Source organism: Urocitellus parryii, chromosome 9, assembly GCF_045843805.1.
Source record: "Urocitellus parryii isolate mUroPar1 chromosome 9, mUroPar1.hap1, whole genome shotgun sequence".
NCBI classification, from domain to species: domain Eukaryota; kingdom Metazoa; phylum Chordata; class Mammalia; order Rodentia; family Sciuridae; genus Urocitellus; species Urocitellus parryii.
The window spans coordinates 66,706,699-66,731,905 of NC_135539.1; the positions used below are offsets into that span (position 1 = coordinate 66,706,699).

A 25,207-nucleotide genomic window follows, 5' to 3' on the forward strand; every position below is an offset into this window, starting at 1 on the left:
TGAATTTTTTTAATGAAGTAAAAGTTAGAAAAATAATGATAATTTAAAAGAAATCCTAACAAAAAATAGAGAGTAAATTAAAGATATAACTTATTCTAAGTAGTATCACATCCTTGCGGTTGTACAGGATGAAAAGTTTCGTATATTCATATATGTACATAAAAATTCTGTCCAATTCATTCTACTGTCTTTCCTATTCCCATCTGCCCTCTCTTCCCTTTTTTCCCCTTTGTCTAATCCTATGAACTTCTGTTCTCCATTTTTCCCACCCCTTACAATATGTCAGCATCCACATATCAGAGAGAATGTTCAGCCTTTGGTTTTGGGGGATTGACTTATTTCACTTAGCATGATAGTCTCAGTTCCATTCATTTACCAGAAAATGCCATATATTCATTCTTCTTTATGGATGAGTGGAATATTCCATTATGTAGATGTACATTTTCTTTATCCATTCTTCTGTTGAAGTGCACCTAGGTTGCTTTCATTTCTCAGCTATTTTGAATTGAGCTGCTATAAACATTTATACAACTGCATGCCTTTTGAATGCTGATTTTAAGTCCTTTGGATATATTCCAAGGAGTGGGATAACTGGGTCAAATGGTGGTTCCATTCCAAGTTTTCTGAGGAATCTCCATACTGCTTTCCATAGTGGCTACACCAATTTGCATTCCCACTGGCAATGTATAAGTGAACCTTTTCCCCTACATCCTCACTAACATTTATTATTACTTGGATTCTTGATAATCACCATTCGGACTGGATTGATATGGAATTTCAGTACAGTTTTAATTTGCATTTCTCTAATTGTTAGAGATGTTGAACATATTTTTATATATTTTATTTCTTCCTCTGTGAAATTCCTGCTCAGTACCTTAGCCCATATATTGATTTGGTTTTTGTTTTTTTTCTGGTGTTAAGTTTTTTGAGTTCTTTGGAGATTAATAATTAATAGGTGGGAAAGATTTTCTCCAATTCTGTAAATTCTTTCTTTATATTCCTGGTTGTTTCCTTTGCTGTAAAGAAGCTTTTTAATTTGAATTCATCTAATTTATTGATTCTTGATTTTATTTCTTGTGTTTTGGAGTCTTGTTGAGGAGGTCTTTTCCTAAGGTGACATGGGGGAGAGTTGGTCCTACATTTTCTTCTAGTATGCATAGGATCTATGGTCTAGTGCCTAGGTCCTTGAATCACATTGATTTTTGTGCAGTGTGAAAGATAGGGATTAAATTTTATTCTATCATATATGGACTTCCAGTTTTCCACGTACCATTTGTTGAAGAGGCTATCTTTACTCCAATTATGCTTATGGCACCTTTATCTAGGATGAGATAACTGTAGTCATGGGGGTTTGTCTTTGTGTCTTCTATTCTGTACCATTCCTGTACATGTATGCTTTGGTGCCAATATTATATCATGCTGTTTTTGTTATTGTAGCTCTACAGTATAAGTTAAGGTCTGGTATTGTTATACCTTCTGCTTCACTTTTCTCTCTGAGGATTGCTTTGGCTATTCTGGGTCTTTTTTTTCCAAATGAATTTCATGACTGCTTTTTCTTTTTCTATGAAGAACACCATTGGAATTTTAGTAGAAAATTGCATTAAATATGTATAACACTTCTGGTTGTATGGCCATTTTGATTTTATTAATACTACCTAACAAAAAAGGCATGGGAGAACTTTCCATCTTCTAATGTTGTCTTCTATTTCATTCTTTAGTGTTCTGTAGGTTTCATTGTACAGGTCTTTCACTTCTTTTGTTTGATTGATTCCCAAATTTTTTCTTTTCTGAGGATTTTTCATATCATTTTACCTTCATTCTGTGGATGTTTTTGCCTTTGAGGTGAGTCTCTTGGAGACAGCATTTTGTTGGATCTTATTTTTTAATCCAATCTGCCAGTTCACGTCTTTTGATTGATGCGTTTAAGCCATTTAAATTCAATGTTATTATTAAGATATGAATTTTATTTCCTATCATTTTGATTTATTTCTGGTTTTTAATTTAAATTAGTTCCCCATTTGATTGACTATTCTTCTAAGTGTAGTTCCTTCCTTTGCTGGTTTTCACTTTTATTTTTCATGAAATATTGAACATGTTTTCTAGTCTAGGCTTTCTTGTGAATTCTTTATTTTTTGTTTATCACAAAAGGTTTTTATTTCATTGTCAATTCTGAAGCTTAGTTTTGCTGTTTAGTATTCTTATTTGGTAAACATTTTCTTTCAGAACTTGATATATATTTTATTCCAAGACCTCCAGCTTTAAGGGTCTGAGTTGAGAATTTGGCTGAGTTCTGGATTGGTTTCCCTGTAAATATGAATGGTCATGTTTCTCTGGCAAGCTTTAAAATTCTATTCTTATTCTGTATGTTGGGCATTTTCATAATAATGTACCTTGGTTGGGTCTGTTATAATTTTGTATATTTGGGGCCCTGTATGCCCCTTGTACTTGATTTTTCCATTTCATTATTAAGATTTGGGAAATATTCAGATATTATTTCTTTGAAAATATTGTGTATTCCTTTGTTTTGTATCTCCAAGCCTTTTTCTATCATAATAATTCCTAAGTTTGGTCTTTTCATGTTGTTCCATATTTCTTGGAAGTTCTGTTTATGGTCTCTTAGTATCTTTTCTACATGGTCAACTTTATTTTCAAAATTATATCTTTGTTTTCATTCCCTGAAACTCTTTTAAGTGATCTTGTCTGTGTCTAGTCTAGATGCTTTTCAATGAATTTTTAATTTGGCTTATTGATTTTTGTTTGTTTGTTTGTTTTGAATATTTCTTTTTTTTCAGACTCTCTCTCTCTCTCTGTAATGAAGTGATCTTTTGCTTCCTGTATTTTCTCTCCAAAGTTACTCCTTACATCATCTTTTCCTTGCAGATCAATTTAACTATGTACATTCTAAACTCTTTTGATGATATTTCTTCTACCATGGTCTCAATGGATTCTTTTATTGAATTATATAGGTTTGTTTTGGGCAGTTTTTTCCCTTGCTTTTTCATGTTGTTTGTATATCTTCTCATTTAACATTATGATTTTGACTCTATTTGAGTAGAGATTTTTTCCCCTGTGAAATTGCAGTGTTCCTGAAAGTTTCCAGTACTTCACAGTTTAGGGGGAGACAGATAATAACAAAAACCAATACAAACAATTTTTACAGCATTAAACCAAATAGTTTCTGCTTTGGAATCTATTATTTTAATGGCCACAATAAACAAATGATATCATCAGTTATTGCCCATGATAAAAACAGTAAGCTTACTTATGTGTTTACATTTTAAATTGTGAACAGGGATAGAAAATAAGTAATGTAGGTTGTGATAATTGTGAGGAAAGAGAAGAGAAAATAGAAGTAAAATAGGAAGAGTGATAATCAGATCAATAAAGATTGGCTATTAACATAGGAAAAGAGAGAAAGAATCAAGGGAAAGATATTAGAGAAAAAAGTGTATAAAATAAAAAAAAATAATTAAAAAATGTAAAAGAGCACAAGAACAAAACTGATATATTTCAATCAAATATCTTGTCTTCAAAATACTAATTGATGAGAAAAAACTGCCTTCAAAAAATGCTAGGAATGAAAAAAAAAGAAATGAATATGCTTGTCCATGAACCATTCAGGTCACAACTGAGCATAGAGTCAGATGGAGATGGAGAAGGAGAAGAAAAAAAAAAGGTTCATGATGAAAAGTTAAAGAATTGTTTCTGTTGAATTTTAAAAGATTTTTGGCTTCCCTTCTCAGATGTGTTAGGTGGGGTTGCTGAAGTATGAAGGGAAATCGTGTAGGCAAGATTCCTTGGGACAGTTTAGGCTCTTCTTTGAGTGGCATATTGGTCTAAACATTTTAAATCAGCATACCTTCCAGGCTGGGTAGTTGCTGGACCATGGCTGGGAGACCATCCCCCAGGAAAAACCTCTGGGTTTCACTCATGAGGTGGAGGGTCCAATTCTTTTCCCCCTTAGTCACTCATGAAATTTGTGTTTAGACTTCTGGGTTCAGAGTATGTACTCAATCGATTTCTATGCTGCCCTTTTTGAATTCTAGCCAGACTTGTCTTTCCCAGCCAGGCATGACTCTCCCAGTCAGTCTTTCAAGGAGTCATTCTGGAACAGAAGGGGGAAGCCAAGCATGTTTCCCCCATCAGTTTTTCCCTTTGTAAGCACCTTTCAATGCTTGATTTTCTCCCAATCACTTAGGTACACACTTTTCTGTGCGGTGTGGGTTTGCCAAACCTGTTTTTCAGCACAGTTGTCGGGATTCATTTTCCCCAGCTGCTGTTCCCTGACACTGGAGCTTAAAAATAGTTCCTTCTTCTGATTTCCCTAGTAGCCAAGAGAGATGCAGCTTCTTTTCCACAAAATAATGTTGTGCAGGACACCTTTCTGTTTAGTTGGGTGGTGCCTGTGATCTCTCTGTGTCCAGACACCCTTCAGACCTTCTTGCTGAGAAACTGCATGTCTGAATGTTTGGTTTCATGCCAGAGAGCAACCAGGGAAGCAACCTTCTCTAATCCACCATTTTGAATCCTTCTCCTCACTCTTACATTTTATTTATTTATTTTTATTGATTTTTTTAAAAAAATAAATGACAGCAAAATGCATTACAATTCTTATTACATATATGCAGCACAGTTTTTCATATCTCTGGTTGTATATAAAGTATGTTGACACCAATTCCTGTCTTCATACAGGTACTTTGGTTAATGATGTCCATCACATTCCACCATCCTTGTGAATCCCCTGCCCCCTCCTTTTACATCCCACCCCTCTGCCCCATCTAGAATCCATCTATTCCTCCCATTCTCTCCCTCCCTACCCCAATATAGTCAGCCTTCTTATCTCAGAGAAAACATTTGGCATTTGTTTTTTGGGGGACTGTCTAACTTCACTTAGCATTATCTTCTCTGACGCCATCCATTTACCTGCAAATGCTATGATTTTGTTCTTTTTTAATGCTGAGTAAAGTTCTATTGTGTGTATATGCCACATTTTTTTTTATCCATTCATTCACTGAAGGGCATCTAGGTTGGCTCCACAGTTTAGCTATTGTGAATCATGCTGCTATAAAATTGATGTGGTTGTGTCCATGTAGTATGCTGTTTTTAAGTCTTTTGGATATAGACCGAGGAGAGGGGTAGCTGGGTCAAATGAGCAGAACATTTAAGAAATATGGGATAGAGTAAAAAAGACCAAATTTAAGAGTTATTGGGATAGAGGAAGGCATAGAAGTCTAAACCAAAGGAATGAACAATCTATTCAATGAAATAATATCAGAAAACTTTCCAAACATGAAGAATGAATTGGAAATCCAAATTCAAGATGCCTAAAGGACACCAAATGTACAAAATCACAACAGATCTGTATCAAGGTACATTATAATAAAATGCCCAACATACAGAATAAGGAGAGAATTTTAAAAGCCTTGAGAGAAAGGAATCAGCCTAAATATAGGGAAAAACCAATTAGTGGACTTTTCAACACAGACCCTGAAAGCTAGAAGATCCTGGAACAACATATATCAAGCTCTGAAAGAAAATGGGTGCCAACCAAGTACCTTGTATCCAGAAAAATTAAGCTTTAGATTTGAAGATGAAATAAAATCTTTTATGATAAACAAAAGTTAAAAGAATTTATAGCTAGAAAACTGGGACTACAAAACATCCTTGGCAAAATATTCCATGAAGAGGAAATGAAAAACAACAATGAAAATCAGCAGCAAGAGGTAGTACTCTAAAGGAAAAATTAAGTCAAGTTAAATAACAAAAATAAACAAATGTGGCTGGAATTATATTGATATGTCTCAATAATAACCCTGAATGTTAATGGATTAAATTCACCCATCAAAGACATAGGCTAGTAGACTGGATTTTAAAAAAAGACCCAATAATATGCTGCCTACAGGAGACTCATCTGATAGGAAAAGACATACACAGACTGAAGGTAAAAGGTTGGGACAAATCATACCACTCACATGGACTATGGAAGCAAGCAGGGATTTCCATCCTCGTATCAAATAAAGTAGACTTCAAGCCAAAGTTAATCAAAAGGAGAAAGATGGTCACTCTTACATTTTAAATGTTGTCTATTTTGTTTGCCAAGTTCAATCTGGAAGGACAACCATTAAAGTATTGCCAATCACTAACACCCTTTACTTACAAGGATATGACTTATTATGTTCTTTTACTTAACAACAGGTAAAATAATGCATGGAAGAAATTGAAAGGGATTAAGTGGAATAAGGGAATTACTTTGGTGTATGTGCCTTACTTGAATAGGGCAGGCCTGGATGAAATGACAGAAAAGGTGACATGAAGGGTATGGAATATCTGAGGTAGGATAGATAGAGGAGGAGAGTACAGTTAACAAGGAAAAAGCACCTATGTTATAAAGACAAGTGGAAAGTGACTTTATTTGTACCTTCATCTCATTTTCTCTACCCACCCTGTCTGGCTCAGGTTTCTCTATGAAACCAAGAAGTAACAGTATGTGTAACCAGCTATAAACATGTAGTTTCTTCTGCTTTTTCCCATCTCCCTTCTCTTATATTTTCTCTTCCTTAGCCTTTGAAAACTAAATCATTGAGTATTCCATGTATTAAAATGAAAACTCTCCTGTTTCCTTGAATATTTTTTAACATTAATGTGACTTTTCAGTTTAATTGCTTATTTTTTTAACCACTCATTCATTTCATGGGGTACTTGGTCAAGAAAAATTTGAAAGTTCTGAAAAAAAGTAAAACTATGAAAGTAAAAATATGAATAAAAAACAAAGGTAAAAACTATGAAAATGAGTTTTCAAAAAATCCAATTCTTTCATTTCTAGTCTAGTATGTTTCAGATATGGTTTGACTATAATATAAGTAAATAATTGATTATTCTTAATAAGAATAGGAAACCTGAATAGAAAAGTGGTTGGAAAAAATTAATTTGGGGCATCTTGACTTTGAGGTAGTTCATTCAGGTGAAAATGTCCTATAAGCAAGTGAAATCCTGAGTCTAGAGATCCAGAAAGTAGTTGGGGATGAAGATATGTATTTAGAGTTATTTCAACAAACTTTAAAAAGCTTATTTCTTTCAGAGAACTGATTTAGTAAAATTTAACCTCTATTACAGCTAAACACATTACCTTTAAAAATATCTATTACATTGTAATTTTTGTTTTTTTATACACTGTCCTAATTCTCTATTGTCAAGTTGCTCTACTAATTTCTCTATACACAATTATTTCACTTATGTCTTATGTCTTTTTGAGTTGATAATCTGTCCTAGTGAATAAAATAGTATATTTTAAAATAAAGAATCCATAACAAAGAAAGAAAACTAATTAAAACATCCATCAGCTAGTGTGACCTTTTTCAATTCTGTAGAGAAAGGGTAGCAGTTATTACTTAATTACAACTCATGAATTAATTATTTGAAAGTCTTTCCTAAACCACTTCCATGGATATAAGAAATAAAACTTTAAAATATTATAAGATAATTATTTAATTGTAAACATTATAATTTGATGATAAGCATAAAGTCTATCTGAAACAGAATGATTTAATGAAATAAATGGCTAGAGTTGACAATAAAAATATTAACAGGATATAAACAGGATGTTAATTAATTAATATTTCATTCCTTTTTCAGTTGTATTTTGACTAACAATTTTAAGAATGACACACTCAATATGGACTAAATTCTGTAATGCCCACTTGATGGTTCTTAATGCTCTTAAGTTTGAGGCAAGTCAGTATCCAACTTGCTCCATATAATCTAGAAATCCTTAAACTATTTCAAAGATTCAGTTTTGAAATCCTGTGTTCATCACCTTTGTGTCTAAAACAGTTTTCCCCCCACACCATTTAAAATCCAACTTTGTTGCTTACCTGTCAGATATTATACTATTTTAAGTTTCTGAACTGTTTACTCTTCTTTCCAATAGTGGAGCATTTATTATACCTTATTAAATCATTTATTGGATATCTCACTGAAGTTCTTATCATGTCTGATTATTTGTAAATGTATTAGTAGAATAAAACTTTTTGTTACATGTATAAAATAAGGATTATAAAAAAAGCATAAAGTAAAATTAATAAACAAGTCCTAGAATAGTTAGGCCATATCCAAGTATTTTAAATATGAAACATTTTTCTGTTTTGTACTTTTTCTGTTGTTCCATACATTTCCAAACATGCTGCAGAGGATGGATAATGTGTTAAAGACAAGCTTAATAGTATTAAGAAATTCTGTTTCCACTCTCACAATTTTTTTCCTGTTTAAGAAGACTAAGAACATGCTGATACTGATCAACAAACAAATGCTAATTTATGAACATTAGCATTTCAAAATAGTTATACACAGAAATTAAAAATTTCAGCATACCAAATTTTTAAAATTATGAAATTAAACAATGTTCAAATGATAAAGAAAAATTACATAAATCTATGAATACTTAGAAATACATGAAAATGAATAATTTGTGAAATTTCTTAAATTTCTTTACTATAAAATACATTTAAGTTTTTAAAATTAATGATGTCAAACTAAATAATATTTGAGTTTATCTCAATGTAGCAAATATTGGTATTTTGAAAAAGTGGTCAAAGTATTTTATCTCTTTAATGACAAATTTTAAAATAATATTATTTTATATTTTGATTACATTCATTCCGTTAGGATTTTTTATGAGGAAGAATTTTTTTGTCAATTTATACTTCTTATTTGAAAACTGTATCAGTTAATATCAGTTGTTTTTCATGAATATTAGAAGTCTGGGCTAATTACATAGTGTGTTTCAGTAATTTCATGACACTTTTTTAAGGATATAAAGTAATTTTTCCCAAGGCAAGATTGCTTTATTTGGTATTTTAGTCTACATCATTCATTTCTGTATTTTTTTGACATTCAAAGAATTTATCTCCACTATGCAAAATGAATTGCTGTATTTAGCTATATTGAAAGAAAAATGGAATTGAAGATTCCAAATAAATTTTAGAAAAATAGCAGCTGAATCTGCATATTTTGCAGAGAACCCATGGAAACATGAGGACAAATAGGACATGATCCTTCACAGTTTTAGAAGGTATTCTAGTGGCATATTAAAAGGGAAAAAGGGCTTAGAGTTAAGAAGTATGAGAGTTGTTGTTTTGGTGATTAGTTGCTTTGGGCATGAATACTAGAGATATAGATGAATGAAAGTTATCCAAAACATTCCCTCTCATGCATCTGAGTTATTCTGCACCTCTGAAACTGTAGTGAGTCATAAATTTTGAGTTCTAAAATCAAGTGAGACCAGGGGGAGCATCTTAAGTGTTCACATTATCTGAAACAAAGCAGAGCCAATTGGCAAACATCTCATATTAATTCTGCAAAAAATTATTGCCATGAAAAGTGTTTTCCTAGCCAGATGATAAATCATAAGTAATAATGAATGATCTGTTATTTCTAATTTCGAATGTCTACAAAGTCATTGGTTTTTCCTCTTCATTTAGTGTTCTGAACTGTTTTCAATAACATGAAACTATGTATATGATATATTACTTTGAACTATATATTTTTTAAATCATCACTGATTTCAAGATATATTAGAACTCATGTGAGCTACTCCATTTTTTATAGCTAAAGCTCACAAGGAAATATTTTGGATGAAACCTCATGACTGGCTTCCAAATTTTCAAGACATAATAATCACAAGTTGAATCATTGGTTTTATATTTTTCAATTTTTCATTTCTATTTTCTTAAGATTGCTTATATATAAATGAACAGAGTTGTAAGCTTACAGTTGAATCATATATAGATAGATAGATAGATAGATGTGTGTGTGGTGTGTGTGTGTGTGTGTGTGTGTGTGGTGTGTGTATATATATGAAAGCTAAAATATACTGTCATGTATAACTAATAAAAAAAAGAATGTACAAATGTTTAGCTCAAAGATAATTTTATTATAAAGAAGAATGTACAAATGTTTAATTTTGTTATTTTCTTATTGATTAAACCATAGACATTCTGAAATTACATGTTCACTCATAGATTAGTGCTTGTGGAAAAAGTAGTCCCAAAGTTTACTAGTTTTTGCCTTAGGGCATTAGCCATTAGCCAGTTCTTTTTACATTTGCATATTTATTTTGGACTGTATTTTTGGCTGAACTTTTCAAAAGGTCTTAAAACTCCTCAACAATAAATAAATTATCATGTCATAAAGATGGATTTTATAAGTAAAGTCTTAGAAATGAGAAAGAATATTTAGTTAAAGCAATGTGTCAGTTTCTTTTACTGTTTTACTTAAAACTATCAGCAATTTTAGTAAATTTTTAATAGAATCTGAATCAAACCCTTACTTGTTTATTTTTAAATGCTTAGTTGTGTTACCTGGTTGTGTAATTATGTAATTCCATATTGTCCTGCTATTTTTATTTTGGGTAAGAACAAAACCACTGAGGGTCAAATTGTATGTTCCAAGGAAACAGCATTGGGAATCAACAGCTATGGATGATAGTTTTCCTGGAATCTGTCATTCACCAGCTGACTAAGCTTAGGTACCCTGTTGACCTCACTTTCTATATTTGTACATGAAAAATTTATGCAAAACTAACACTGACTGAGTGTCTGCTCTTATCAATCTTCACAATAGTACTACCCTTTTTATAGGCAAAGAAACTAAATCTCAGAAAGTTATGCAACTTGCCCAAGGACACAATGCTAATGAAGGATTAATGCTGACATTACAAACTTTTGTTGTTGTTGTTGTTGCTGCTGCTACTGAAAGATCTGTCAAGAGGAGGAAAAGTTTATTTTGGCTCATGATTTCAGAGGTTCTGTCCATGGTGAGCTGACCCTGTAGCTCTGGTCCCAGAGATGAGGCAGATGAGGCAGAACCTCATGGAGGAAGCCTTTGGAGGTGGAAAGCAGCTCAGTACATGGTAACAGAGAGAGCTCTACTCACCAAGAACAAACCATACCTACCTACAGTTTCCCAGTTAATCTGTATTAATGGATGAATCTTTCGAGGAGCTAAACCTCTCATAATCTAATCATTTTACCTCTGAAAATTCTTTCATTGTCTCATATCTTAGGGGACATCACATCTGTAAACCATAATACAAACCATCTAGATATAAAGTCTGTGTGTTTTAGTCCATGAATTTATAATTCTCTGAATTACTTATATTATACATGGAGAGTTTCTGTCCTGATCATCTCTCTCTGCTTTTTTATACCGCCCCCATTTTAGTGTTTGAAAATTTTTCTGAAAATCTAAAACTGATTTTAACTGATCCCATTTTTCACAATTGTTTCTTAACAAATTTCTCTAAATTTTGAGTTTTCTGTATTTCATGACAGATTTTAAGATAAATGAACTGCATACATTCTTTCAGACTGGCTGTAGTCTATTCCTATCCACATATAATTGTTAAAATTATTGAAAAACAGTGTCCCCATACCTCTCAATATTAAACTCTTCACCATCACATTTTACACTTGGTTTCTAATCTATATTATATACTTCCAGGTGTTTATCAGGTTTCATCAGAAGTCTCTCTGTCCATGGATTTCTTTATAGAAATAAAATATTTAAAATAAAAACTGTACCTTATGAGTCATTTCCTGCTAATGTGTCTTATTCTTTTTGTAAACCATATAAATTTGTAGTGTCTTTGTTTATCACCTAAACCAATGATAGTTTATCCCTTTCAAAATATAATTCCATTACTATCTTACATTTTCTTTTAGATTTTGAGTTTCAACTATGTAAAAACGTATTCATGCTTAGAGATTTCTTTTGTAGTAGAAATAAAGTTAAAATGCTGGAAGGTCAAGTCAGCTACAATCAAAAGCAGCTGCAATGCTTTAGTAATATATACATTAATTTCCCCAGAGATTAAAAATGCCTAATAGTTATAAATGAAGTAGTTAGTTCCTTTAGAATCAGGGAAATAATAAGAAACCATTTTAATTATTTTTAAAAATTCAGCCTTCAGCATTCTCATTTTATTACTTCCAATGACTTAGCTTCCTTTGGGAGGTAATATCCTAGGCAAATCTTATGGAAACTACATCTGGGCTTCATCTTGTTCCTCCATAGTTTGAATCCAAGGATTATGGAATTTATAAATTGACCTTGACATAATTTGATAAAATTAGCATATTATGATTAACCTTTTCTTTGTTCTACAGGTTTGACATCTGTCTTATAAACCTTTACAAGTCATCCTTGGTCTAAGAAGTGGGGAAGGTGGGGGTAGGAATGGAATGAGGTAGAATATGCTCACCTGTAGCATAAAACTGAAATTGTATTATTAGGTTCTGTGTATGCTAAACCAAAGAGTTAGACTCAACATTAGCTCCCCAACTTTATATTCATCTGACAGTACTGGAATACAACAATTGATAATTTTTATCCATTAAAATAAATAAAACTTGATGTGAAAATATTACTTGAAAGAAAGGTTTAGACTTTTTGCATCAATAGTACATAATGGTAAAATTTTCTAATAGTTGTCACATTTTAAGTTTTTTTAAAGTTTTTTTTAGTTGTAGATGAACACAATACTTTCATTTTGTTTGTTTATTTTTATGTGGTGCTGAGAATCAAACCCAGTGCCTCACACGTGCGAGGCAAGCACTGTACAGGTGAGCCACAACCCCAGCCCTGACACATTTTAGTTTTTAAAAATTGATTTATTAAAAATATGTTGAACAACAATGTATAACTATAAGCTCTTTCAGAGAAATTAATGTATTTCTAGGTTTAGAAGATCTGAAACCCAAATATGTTCTCTTCTCCAGAAGAAATGATTATCAGCTTAGTATACATCCTCTAGACCTTTGTTTACACACACACACACACACACACACACACACACACACAATGTATAGTGTAATTTTATGTATATTTTACATAAATAGTATCATAGTATATATTGTTGATTATATTTCAAGAAAGTTTTTCAAGTGTTTCCCATCTAACAACTCTAGTTAAAAATAGTTCCATGCTACCATTTCTATTTCAAGCAAACTGTGAAAAAAAATGACATTTTTTTCTTGACCTTTGTTATTTTGCTCATTATCTCCCTCATCCTTCTTCATTTCCAATTCTTCCTCTCTTCCATACACACTGAGTGCCTCTTCTATCCTTCTTCACTTTAAATTTAAAACAACTTGCATTAATCCTTGGCACTTCTAATAACCAGTGAGACAGTGGTGAACATATTTTGAGGAACATGAGGCCTCTTCTGTGTCCTTGAGTTCCACTTATTAAAGGGTTCCTGCTCAATCTGTGAGGCCATGAAGCCAGCTCTGCCAAGGAATATTGTGAAAGCAAAAAGTATAGGTTTATGATATACCTTACATTTGATTATGAAATAGCTTCTCTGAGTTCTAATGTATAAATTGAAATTATGGGCTTCTCTGTTGAGCCAGGAGCAAAGTTAAGCAAGAGTTAAGAGTTCTCCACATTTCCAGGTGAAAAAGAGACAAGCTATTTACTCTGAAAACATATACAAAATCATGCACTATTAGTGCTGCTGTTATGTGGTGGTGATGGCTATAATACAGATACAGAGCCCACAGGCTCTAAAACTATCAGAAACTGCTGCAGGATGGAAGAGACCACTGTATCACACAGCACATCCACAACCTAGAGAAGAAACTGCTGGGTCCCTTCCAGGTTTTGGGCTCCTCTGTGGTAATTTTGGATTCCAGCATGAAACATTTGACAGCTAACAACATGGACCTTTGTAGTTTTTAGATTCATCATCCTGATGCAGCTTTCTGACTTAAAGAATATATATGTACTTATTAAGAACCAGGCATGATGGTAGCCATTTTGTACACTTTGTGCTTAATAGTCCTGTCAAATTTAATTAAGTAAATATTAGAATATGCATTCTATGGGTGAGGCAATTGAAGTTTAGTGCTGCCTAAAGTGGTTGTTTCATAATTGATACTGAGATGGACTTAACTCCAAAAGTCCATATATTCCACTACACCCTGCAGCTCTTTTTCATGACTATGTGTTTAATCAATATTGCATAGGTTATTTTATAAGCAGTTTTATATAGTATTGTGGATTTTCAGTCTTAGTAACATTGTTTTGAAAGTTTAAAACACAAGCCATAGAGTGTTCATAATTAGGTATACTTTGCAAACACAATTTGCCATTTTAGAAATTCTGCCAGTCAAAACTCACTTAAACACTTGTAGATAGAAATTTTCTTTTCATTGAATTATCTACTAGCTCGCATGACCAATATCAATAAGTACTTGAATAATCAAATCTGTTCACTGATTAAACTTGTTTCTTACTCTCAAATTTTAAAGTAGTAAAAATCCTGAGTTCTTTGAGGGATTGCATGAAGCATTTTTATGGGTAAAAACACACTATCAAAGGTTGTTTATTTGTTTAATATAAAATATATTCTCATGGTTTGGCTTTATAGTATTTTTATTGTTGCAAAATTAATTGTTATTACCTCAAGTAATTTTCCTATTAAGATATTTGTATGAGATGACATTTGTGTATGTCTTTTATATTGCATTAAATGAAAACACAGGGATCCCAGAATGACCTGTTTTTGTGTTTATATTCTTAATCAATGTACTGATACTTGAATTCATTGAAGCAAAATTTGTTATTAAGAGATAAGATTAACTTTGGTATTTTATATCTTGTTCCAATTCTAAGCATTTTGTTACAGGAATTTAACAAGCATCTTAATTACATTATACATATTTATGTTTAGAAAACTAAATAAACAAAAATTCAGGAGAGTTTATTTGAAAATTAAGTTTTTTGAATTTTGACTGCTGAATAACATTTAAGCATGTACACCATGTGAGATACTTAGGTTATTTAATGTGATTCATATTATTCATAGTGGAGCCATGTTAGTGATTTGGGGGAATTCTATTTTAACCATTGTGGGAGATATACCATTTAGATTTCAAGACTTTATGTATGTGCTTGATTTATCTGCCAGAACTATCCTGTGGGTATTTGTGAAGTGGTTTAGGGTTAGCAGTTGATATGTACTTGTGGCTGATATTTCAGAAATATAGATAATTTCTGTGTGTATGAATTTCTTGGATTAAAAGAATTATCAAAGCAATGTTATAAGCTGATTAGCCTACTCAGTGATTCAAATTTATAGAATTAAGTCACTGGCAGTATCATTAAATCTATTATCACTTTCATAGTTGTTTTGCATGTTTCTCTTATTTATCCACTTGACTGCTAGATAATTGTCATTTATTTATATAATTTCACCCATAAATGTTGTTCTAATGGATGGGGCATTTTCAAAATAGGATAAATTCTTTTATGTCTAAAAACTTAACAATGACATTTTCATTATGTTTTATAGAGCATCAGAGCATCGGGCCTTATCCTGTTGGAAACAATCCTTTTTGGGTCTCTGCTTCTATACTTTCCTGTAAGTAACAATTATATTTTAAAAGTAGCCATTTTTTTCTTGTGCTGGTATTTTATGTATGTGTATTAGTCAGCTTTTCATTGTGGTGACCAAAACACCTAATAAGAATGACTTACAGGAAGAAAAAATTACTTGAAGCTCATGATTTCAGAAGTCTCAGTCCATGGTCAGCTGATTCCATTACTCTGGACCCAAGATGAGGCAGAATCTCAGGAGGGAAGAACATGGCAGAGGAAAGCTGTTCAATCATGGCAGCTTGGATGCAGAAGCATGAGCTAGGAAGAGATATGGTCCAAGGGCTAGTGACCTGCTTTCTACATCCATGCCCTACTTACCTACAGTCACAACTCAGTAGTGATTTTTATGAATTAATAATGTACTCAGTAGTACATTATTAATTCATAAAATGGATTAACCCACTGATGAGGTTACAGCTCTCATATTCCAGTCTTTTTACTCCTGAACATTGCTGTAGTGCCTAACATATGAGCTCTTTGGTGAACAATTTTAGATTCAAATTGTAACAATGTGTGTTCACACATGCACACACATACAAATATATATGTATATTGTTTATGTATAAATGTGCATGTATTATACATAAATATGTACAAATATATAATATATAATGCATATATTATACAAAATATATATTTTTGTGCATGTCCACACACATATATACATATTTATATACACATATGCTGTAAATCCCTTATTTATATGCACATACCCATACGTATTACTAAGAGCTTCACAGTTATTTACATCCTGACTTAACATTTGGGTGACCTTAGACAAGTCACTTATCATTTATAAAGCTTAATTTCCTCTCCTAAAATGGAACTACTTATACTTTTATTCCATGTTTGTGAGGAAAATTAAATGTTTAAGTAAGATAATATATGAAAGGCATATTTTGTATAAGTAAGACTTAATATATACCATAAGTTCCAGGCATGATGGTGCATGCCTGTAATCCCAGCAGCTTGGAAGACTGAGGTAGGAGGATCAGGAGTTCAAAGCCAGCTTTAATGCCCTAAGCAACTTAGTGAGACCCTGTCTCTAAATAAAATACAAAAAAGGGCTGGGGATGTCTCTCAGTGGTTGAGTGCCCCTCCGTTCTACCCCTGGTACCAAAAAAGAAACCACTCCTCCTAACACACACACACACACACACACACACACACACACACACTCTCACACACTAAGTATTCATTTCCTTCTTCCTCCCCCTTTTACCTAAATCAACACTTTAAAACTCACCAACTAGTTAATGTTAGAAAATTCCCTATGGAAAAACAAATATAAAAATTTAATGAACATAATGAAATAAATGTGTGTTAATAGTGCTTTAGGTATCATAGTAGACTAATTTTATCACAGCAGCACCTTGTTTACAATTATAAGGTAAGTACTGATTTTACTAATTCAGTTTAACCAACTCGTGTTCAGCAGTTACTGTTTGCTAAGCACTGTGATAATTTCTGGGAATATTCTTTGAGCAAGATAAACTTGATTTCTTCTTTCAAAAAGCTTACAATTTACAGGCAGAAATGAGTCAGTACAATTATAATACAATGTGACAAATTTTAAGAGTCATAGCTGAATTCTGAAGAGGCACTTAGGAAAGACATCTAACCAAGTCTAGGAATTAAGACATCAGTTGAGGGTCAGAGATCTGAAATAAGAGTAGGTATAGAGGAGATGATAAGGCTGCCAGGACATCATGTTCTTCTTCCACTTACTTCACTTGCTCCTCCATGTTGGCCTTCTTTGTTGATTATTATCTTCTTTCCTACCTCAATACTTGAGTGCCTCAGGACTCTATCCTTATAGTTTTATTAATTTTCTTTCATTTGATAATCTTATCTAACTTCAGAAAACAGGGAAGGAGGCTTACCAAACAAATTCTCCTTTTAGGAACATTAGGATATTTTATCCTGCTGACTTCATGTTTAATTAGCTACATATTTCATCTTTTCCAAAATAAACTCTTTTTGTAACTTCTTAAGATACTAATGGATAGCTTCCAAGTGTATACTTATATCCTTGTTTATAATTAAGTTAGTATTCATGCTCTGAAGACAGAAGGGATCAAATTATTTAAGAAAGATTTGGATATAGCATAAAATATGGGTCAAGGAGATGAGAGATTAAATGTAGTATTGATTGAGTCTGAAAAAGGAGAATGATTTTATTTTACATGAGATACAGGGAATGCTGTTTTGGTAATTGACATTGAAGTCTTCGGCTACATGCATGGATGTACTTATAGAAAGCATTGTTGACAAGACTAATCTGGTCATTGGATCAGGATACACTATCTTCCCTGGATTTGCAGAAAAGAAGTTCACACCTTATGGCTAGAGTGTTGCTGTAAGAAAGAGTATTTAATTAAATGTGGAGGGTGATCAAGTAAACCAAATACAAGTCGAGTATCCCTGAAACCAGAAGTGTTTCAGATTTCAGAGATTTTGATCTTGGAATATTTGGATAGGCTTTACCAGTTTAACATCTATAATCTGAAAATACAGAACCTAAAATGCTCTGAAATCCAAAATTAATTTCAAAACATTTCAGATTTCAGATTTTTGGATTAGAGTTGCTCAACCTGAATCACCAAAAGGCCTAATCTTTTGGTCATATAAATGTGACCAATATCTTTTTTATTTGTTAAAAATCTTATTGATTTTCTGAGTTTCTATTGTGGATAATCACAGAATTTTTCATGAAGGTCTTACTGAGGGGATTACAGTTTTTTTAAAATAAAGCATAATTGAGTAAAATAGATTTTTTATTTAGGGCTGGGTAACTCCATGGAAGGAGGCTTGGAGGATATTCACTGTTCCACTGTTATGCAATGAACTATTTATTCTTTTTATGCTGCATATTGTTGTTCAGATTTGCAAGAATTAAGGTTATTTTTGCCTTTTCTAAGCAATCTTAGACTACAGACGATTTCATAACAGTTCTTATATTGGAAAGTCCAAATTAGAGATTATCATCATTGTGTAGATGAGGACAAACCAAAATCTGACTAAATTTAGCATTGTTATAATTGGTAGCAGAAAGCTGAAGCATTTAAAATGTTTTCTTACAGATTCTCAAAAGAGTCTCATGATTCACAGTCCACAAATTTATGGACTAGTGGTTAATATTCACAATCACCTAAAAACTTCTGCATAATTTATAAAAAAAGAAAAAAGAACTTTAAAAAGTGTATGTTTTTAATAAAATTATATAAAAGACTTTTTATGGATTAATGAAACAATTATCAACAATTATCGGTATCATAATTATTGGCAGCATTGCCTATTTGGTTGATTGATGTGCTTATCTATAAAGGACATCAATAACTCACAATGGAAGCAAATTTATCTTAGAACTGAATGGCAACAATACCAGATTGCTCCCCAACCGAGGCACTATTAAAAAAAAAAAAAAAACCCTGCAAAATATTAGAACTAGAAGGGACATATAACACAGTGGTCTTTTTTCAACCTCTATATTTTGCAAATGAAAGAAGAGAGGCTAAAAGAAGTTACCATCCATCCAACTTTTCTCAGTTAGGTAATGAGAGAGCCAAGAATAGAATCTAGTCTCTTAATTCCTGATCTTCCTCTGTCTTCACTGTGGTCATACCTTGCACAGAGAGTATTGATTCAAATGGCATCAAACAGAGAACCAGGAAGCCCTATGTTCTGCCCCGTGGTGGGTCACCATTGCCCATGAGGTCTCCAAGGAAATGAGAAGTATAGAGGACAAAGCAGGGGAATTTATAATAACTCAAAGTAGCCCTAAGACCCGATGTAAAATTCATATAAGCTTGGATGAACCATGTTGTTGAACTATCTGAAGTTTTCAATGTTCAACTATTTTACCTATAAAAATTGTTTCAACCTATTATCAACTTGGTTTCAGGAGCATGAAACTTAAGTCAGTCAAGATACCATCTTTTTTCTATGATGACCCCAAAGCCTAAAACTAAAACTTGGATTTAAAAAAAAAAAACTCCAGTATAGAGAAAGCCCATCCAGAGGAGAATATATCATCCAGATGCAAAGGAAAAATGTGAGGATATTGTTCCCAGACATAGAGCTTAGAAAAGAAAGGACAGGAAATTGATAGCTCATAAGGAGAACAAGATAATGAGACCATGATAATGTAGTTAAATGAGAACATATTTAACAGCTAAATGTTTAATCCATTCCTATTATTGTTTTGATATTTAAATTATCCAAATTTGGCCAATGATAGCCCATTTAAACTGTATCCTGAATCTTTTTCATATGATCCCACCATTCTTTGAGCATTTTCCCACCTCCTAGTGCAATGAGATTTCCAGACTCATTTTATCCTTTCCTTCTCCCAGTCTTAGAGTCAGCCTTTTCTCCATGAAGCCCTGTTTCTTGTTAAAGAAAAATGGTAGCCATTCTGTTCTGAGATTGATGATCATAGAGTAGGAAGTTCCTACTTTTATAGGTGGGTTTTTAAGCTGATGTAGAATACATCTAGCTTGGTGCCTTTTAGCAGTGTTTAGATCAATGCTGAGCAAAACAAAAAAAGAAATTGGAAAGTTAAATAACTTAATGAGCATAACAATGCTGTTGTGAACACAATTGTATGAGATAGTTGTTTTCTGACAAGATAGTGTGAAAAGTGTCAGAATAAGGGAGTCTTAATTCCCAAATTGCTAGAGAAGTTCAGCAATACCAGATAAAACATTGGAAACAGAGTACATCCGAGATCTAGTCCACCTCCTTCAAGTGAGTTTGAAGAGTGTTATTTTAAGACACTTTCTGGTTATTGTATATCTTTGTCCTTTTTCTATCTTGTTTCGTGTTTTTTCCTCAAGTCTTTATTCCATGACGTTTAGAGTATTTTCAGTTGTGTTAATTCTGCTTGAGTTGATTCTGATATTCTTAAAATCTTATTAATGTTTTTATTTATTTTCATTTTCTCTTATTGGCACAATTTTTTCTCTTTCTCTTTTTCTAATCTTTATTCCTTTTTTCTTTCTTTCTACTCCCCCTCCCCAACCTCCCCCTCTCTCCTTTCTCTCCTCTATAGTATTATATTTTTCTTTGTGCTTCTTTGTCTGAGAGAACATATTTTTTGTAATGTCTTTGGGACTGTGGGAATTATTTATTTGAGCCTTTATCTGTTTTTTCTGGATAATGATATTTTATTGTAAGCTCTTCTACTGCGTCACCCTCTGTATTAACCAGAGTTTATACTGTTTCCTTTCTGATTTTTATTTATTATTTTATTGTGATAAAATATACATAAGACAAAACTTGACAATTTTAACAATTTTGAAAAGTATAATTCTATGACTTAGGTACATTGACAATGTTGTACAACCATCACCACTATCTATTTCCAAAAATCTTAAAGTATCCTGAACTGAAACTCTGTATCCTTTACACAATAACTTCTTATTCTGCTTCTTTATCCCCATCTCCGATGCCTCCACGAATTTGCCTATTTCAGGTGCCATATGTGAGTGGCATCATACAAGATTTGTGTTTTTGTCTCTGGCTTATTTCATTTGGTATAATGTTCTTAAGATTTATCCATATTGCTTCATTCATCATAATTTTATTCCTTTTTATGCCTGGATAATTTTTCATTATATATATATATATACAGTCATGTGCTGCTTAATGATGGAATGGATGCATTCTTAGAAATGCATTGTTAGCAAATTTATCATGTTACACACATCAGAGTGTACTTACATCAATAAAGATAACTATTATATCACTAGATGATGTAATCTTATGGAACTTTATAGTTTATATGGTCTGTCATTGACTGAAAAGTTTTATGATGCTCATGAATGTATAAACCACATTTTGTTTATCATTCATCCATTATACTTGAATTGTTTTTATCTTTTGTCTTTTGTGAATAATACTGTGTTGTATCTCTCTGTACAGAGTGGCTATGAAATTTAACCCTGCCCTGTCCTTATGGGACTTCAGAATAATTGGTCATGGATGTTTACACTGTGTCTTGCAGGGGATACTCTTTTAACCCGGTGGACCATCTAATGTCTAAGAGCCTGACAAGATGTCTCTCTCATAGGAAGCTTGTGTTTATTTGAAGATACCTTTTTGGTTCTTTTCTGACCCATATGCTGTTGATTTCTGACAAAATAGCCACTGTATTGAAGATTCTTCATGGGGATGAGATTAATTTCAGGTGGGCAACTTGGTGAGACACCCAAGGAAGCATAATAAAAACATGAAGTACAAGCAGTTTTTACACAGGTACACAAGAGAAGAGAGATACTGATGAGGGCTGATGGTACTGTCACAGGGTGCCTGAGATAGACCTAGGGTTCTAAAACATTTATTGGGGTCCTGGGAATTATCGAAGAAGGCTTGCAATTGGGAGTTATGTTTGTTGGGTATAGAGCATGCAGATATGCATTCTATGGTGTCATACTGTGATTGAAAGTGGACTTTGCAGCCTTCTGCTAATCTCTGTATTTTCTACATGGGGTATGGGACCAGTGGGGTGAATCAAGTAGATTGTATTTACCTGTTACATAGGGAGGTGATCATCAGAAGACAGTTATATAAGACTGATACCTAGACTGACCACATGGGGGAACTGAGAAAAGGTAGAAAGCCTGGTTTAAGAAAGTTAAGCCTATATGAATAATGAAGCAATATAAAATTATAGGCATTCACTCTATGCTGCATAAACATTGGTATATAAGCATCTGCTTTGATGTCTGCTTGGGTATATGCCTAGGAGGAGAATTCTTGGCTCGTATGGTAATTCTATGTTTAAATTTTTAAGAAAGTGCCAAACTGTTTTCAAAAATGGCCACGCCATTTTACATTTCCACCAACAACACAAAGTGGTCTACTTCTCTACCTCTTCAACAGTACTTGTTATTTTCTATTTTAAAAAAAGATAGCCATCTTAATGAGTGTTTATTTTATGAAAAATCATGTGGACAGCTGTAGGAGAAATAGGTTAAAACAGTCAACTTCTTAATTTCAAAATCATGTGAAGCCCAGATTCTTGGGACATATTATAATTTGGCGTTTTGACTTCCTCCTTCATCACACTCTAGTTTTGACTGTCTTCATTGACTAGTGCCACCGAGGTACATCAACAAAGGTAACATGTCTCTAAGTCTCTTGTCAATCTGGGGTCACACTGTGTTCCTACAGGAAAATTCATTTGTTTCCTTTTAACTTCCCATCCCTAAATTGAGTTTTTCAGCAAATAAGTCACCATTTCTGGGATGGAACAATGCTTCTTACTGAGTTCTTGAAATAGTTCTTGAAATAACATCTCTCAGTCTCTTCCTTCATTTTGGTGCAACTGAAATTAAGTGTTGGTCTTCTGTTTTATTCTTTTTCTCTTAGTGATCTCATCCATTCTCATTGCTCAATATATTCTCTCATGTCAACACCCAAATTAAATCTCCAGTGCAAATATCTTGCCTCAATTTTAGACTTACGTGTGCATCTGCCTCTTCAAAATATCTTCATGGAGTTTGATAAACATTTTAGACTCAATACATCTAAAACTTAACTACTAAATCCACCCACTACCACCACCACTGTTTAACCTGCTGTATCTATGCCAGTTGGTAGTAATTGCATCCTTCCAGTCCAGATCAAAATCATTAATCATTGTAGACTTCCTTCTCTCTCCTGTATATCATATTCAATCTCTTAGGGAATCCTGTTAATTCTACCCTCAAAATATATCCAGAACCTAACCACCTCATTGCATTGTTATCACCCTGGTCTGAGTCACCATCATTGAGTATTAATAGTCTTCTAACTAGTCTTCCTGTTTTTCATTCTTGGGCCTAGTATGCTCTTCTCAATACAGCAGCCAGAAATCTCTCTTAAAATTTAAGGAAGATAGTGTTAATCTTGCTCAATACCCTGCAATAGCTCCTTATTCCATTCAGAATAAAATCTAAAGATCTAAAAGAACTACATGATCTATTTACCTTTTTCACTGTTCTTGATCGGGACAGGCACACTCCCACTGTTAAACCCTTCCTAGACTGTTATCTTGCCTATATTGTTATCTTCCTATATCTATGTAACAACTTCCTCATCTTCTCTATGTCTTTGTTGAAATATTATATAAAATCCTGCATGATATAGCCCTTCTTGGCCTCTTTCTCCTCAAACACCATCACCCTTCGTCTTGCTCATTCTTCTACATTTTGTCCCTCTTGTTCTTCCTTCAACAGATTTGGAACATGCCACCCCGTGGCCTTGATATGGGTTGTTTCTTTTTCTGAAAGCAGACTTAACCTATCCATCTCCATGACTAACTCTCATCTTCTTTAAATTTTTGCTCAAATATCAACTTTATACTTAAAGGAGGTTAAGAAAATCATTATTTTAAAATAAACAAAAAAGTTAATTCAATATTTGTGACAATAATGTGAGAATAAACTACCACAATTGCAAAGAATTCCTAATAGGACCAAATGGAGACAGATTTAGCCATGATGTGGAAGCAGAAATATGACAATTTGGCAGTAGACTGAAAACATCATGAATGATACTGAGATCATCTTCTTAGGAACAAATGAGGAGAAATGCTGGCTTTGGCAATGATAGAGAATTTGACAGTCAGATGGTTTATTTTTTGAAAGAAATGGTATCTCTGCATCAATAACTAGAATGTTTTAGCTCTCATGAAAAATTTTGAAAAGAGTAAAATATTCGTTCATTTCTAATTCCCTTGCTATAGTTTGTCGGTTAATGTCTTTGCTCTTGGGCAAAACATGGCAAGTATTCTTTTTGTCTCTTTTTTCAATGGTTATATTTCTCCTTTGCTGATAAAAATACATCTTGAATTTTCCCATATAAGCCCAAGACATAAAAATAATTATACATCTCCAGAACTGTGAGAAATAATATTCTGTTTATTGAATTGTGACTGTTTAGTTCATAAGCCTCCCCCCAAATTATATTATTTTGTTACAGCAGCCTGAATGGACTGAGAGCAGGATCCTATAAATATGGTTAATTCAAGTAGACATTCTTGTCCTAATCCAAATCCTACTTTCAAATTAACTTTGATAATATAACATATACCTATAATGTTTGCCTTAAGGAATACATTCTAAAAATCCCATAATATTACAGATAATATATTATTCCATTTATATAGAGTAAAATTTGTGTGTGTGTGTGTGTGTGTGTGTGTGTGAGAGAGAGAGAGAGAGAGAGAGAGAGAGAGAGAGAGAGAGAGAGAGAAGTGGGGGGAGAAAAATATAAGTTTTTGAGGTAAATTATAAGAAGGCAAGAGGTTGACAAACAAAATTCAGGATGAAGAAGTAAGGGAAGAGAATGGGATCAAAGAAGGACATGAGGGGAAATTTTACCTAATTGACTCAAATATTCTTAAACTGAGGGGTAGGTAGAAAGCTAGTGTATCACAATGAATTAATATTTCCATTTCTAACTTTTATCTATTAATCAACTAATGAATCAATTGTTTGAAATTCTGAGATTATCTAATTATTAGAGGCCTAGAATGTGAAAAGGATCCAGCAGAGGAAATTGTGAAATGTGCTGTCAAGGAAGTAGAAGGACCAATTTAAGTACACATGTGTTTCAAGAAGGAGGGAATGGTAAGTTCCTTCAGGCCTTGCTGATTAATCTTGTCACATGGCAATAAGAATTTTCACTGAATTTGATAATGTTGAGGTGACCCTGACCAGAGCAGTGTTGTCATGGTGATAAGTGATGGAAGTTTTACTATGATTCCAAGGAACTGGAGGAGATA

The 25,207-nt window shown here is 32.9% G+C and overlaps 1 protein-coding gene across 1 annotated transcript in view; it reads left to right on the plus strand.

The window, feature by feature from the left end:
- Positions 1-25,207, plus strand: part of Gpr158 (G protein-coupled receptor 158) — a 401,208-nt gene that overhangs the window by 257,992 nt on the left and 118,009 nt on the right. The window contains exon 5 of the mRNA XM_026401197.2: positions 15,350-15,418. Coding sequence (XP_026256982.2) covers positions 15,350-15,418 — 69 coding nt within the window. The remainder of the gene's footprint in view (positions 1-15,349; positions 15,419-25,207) is intronic.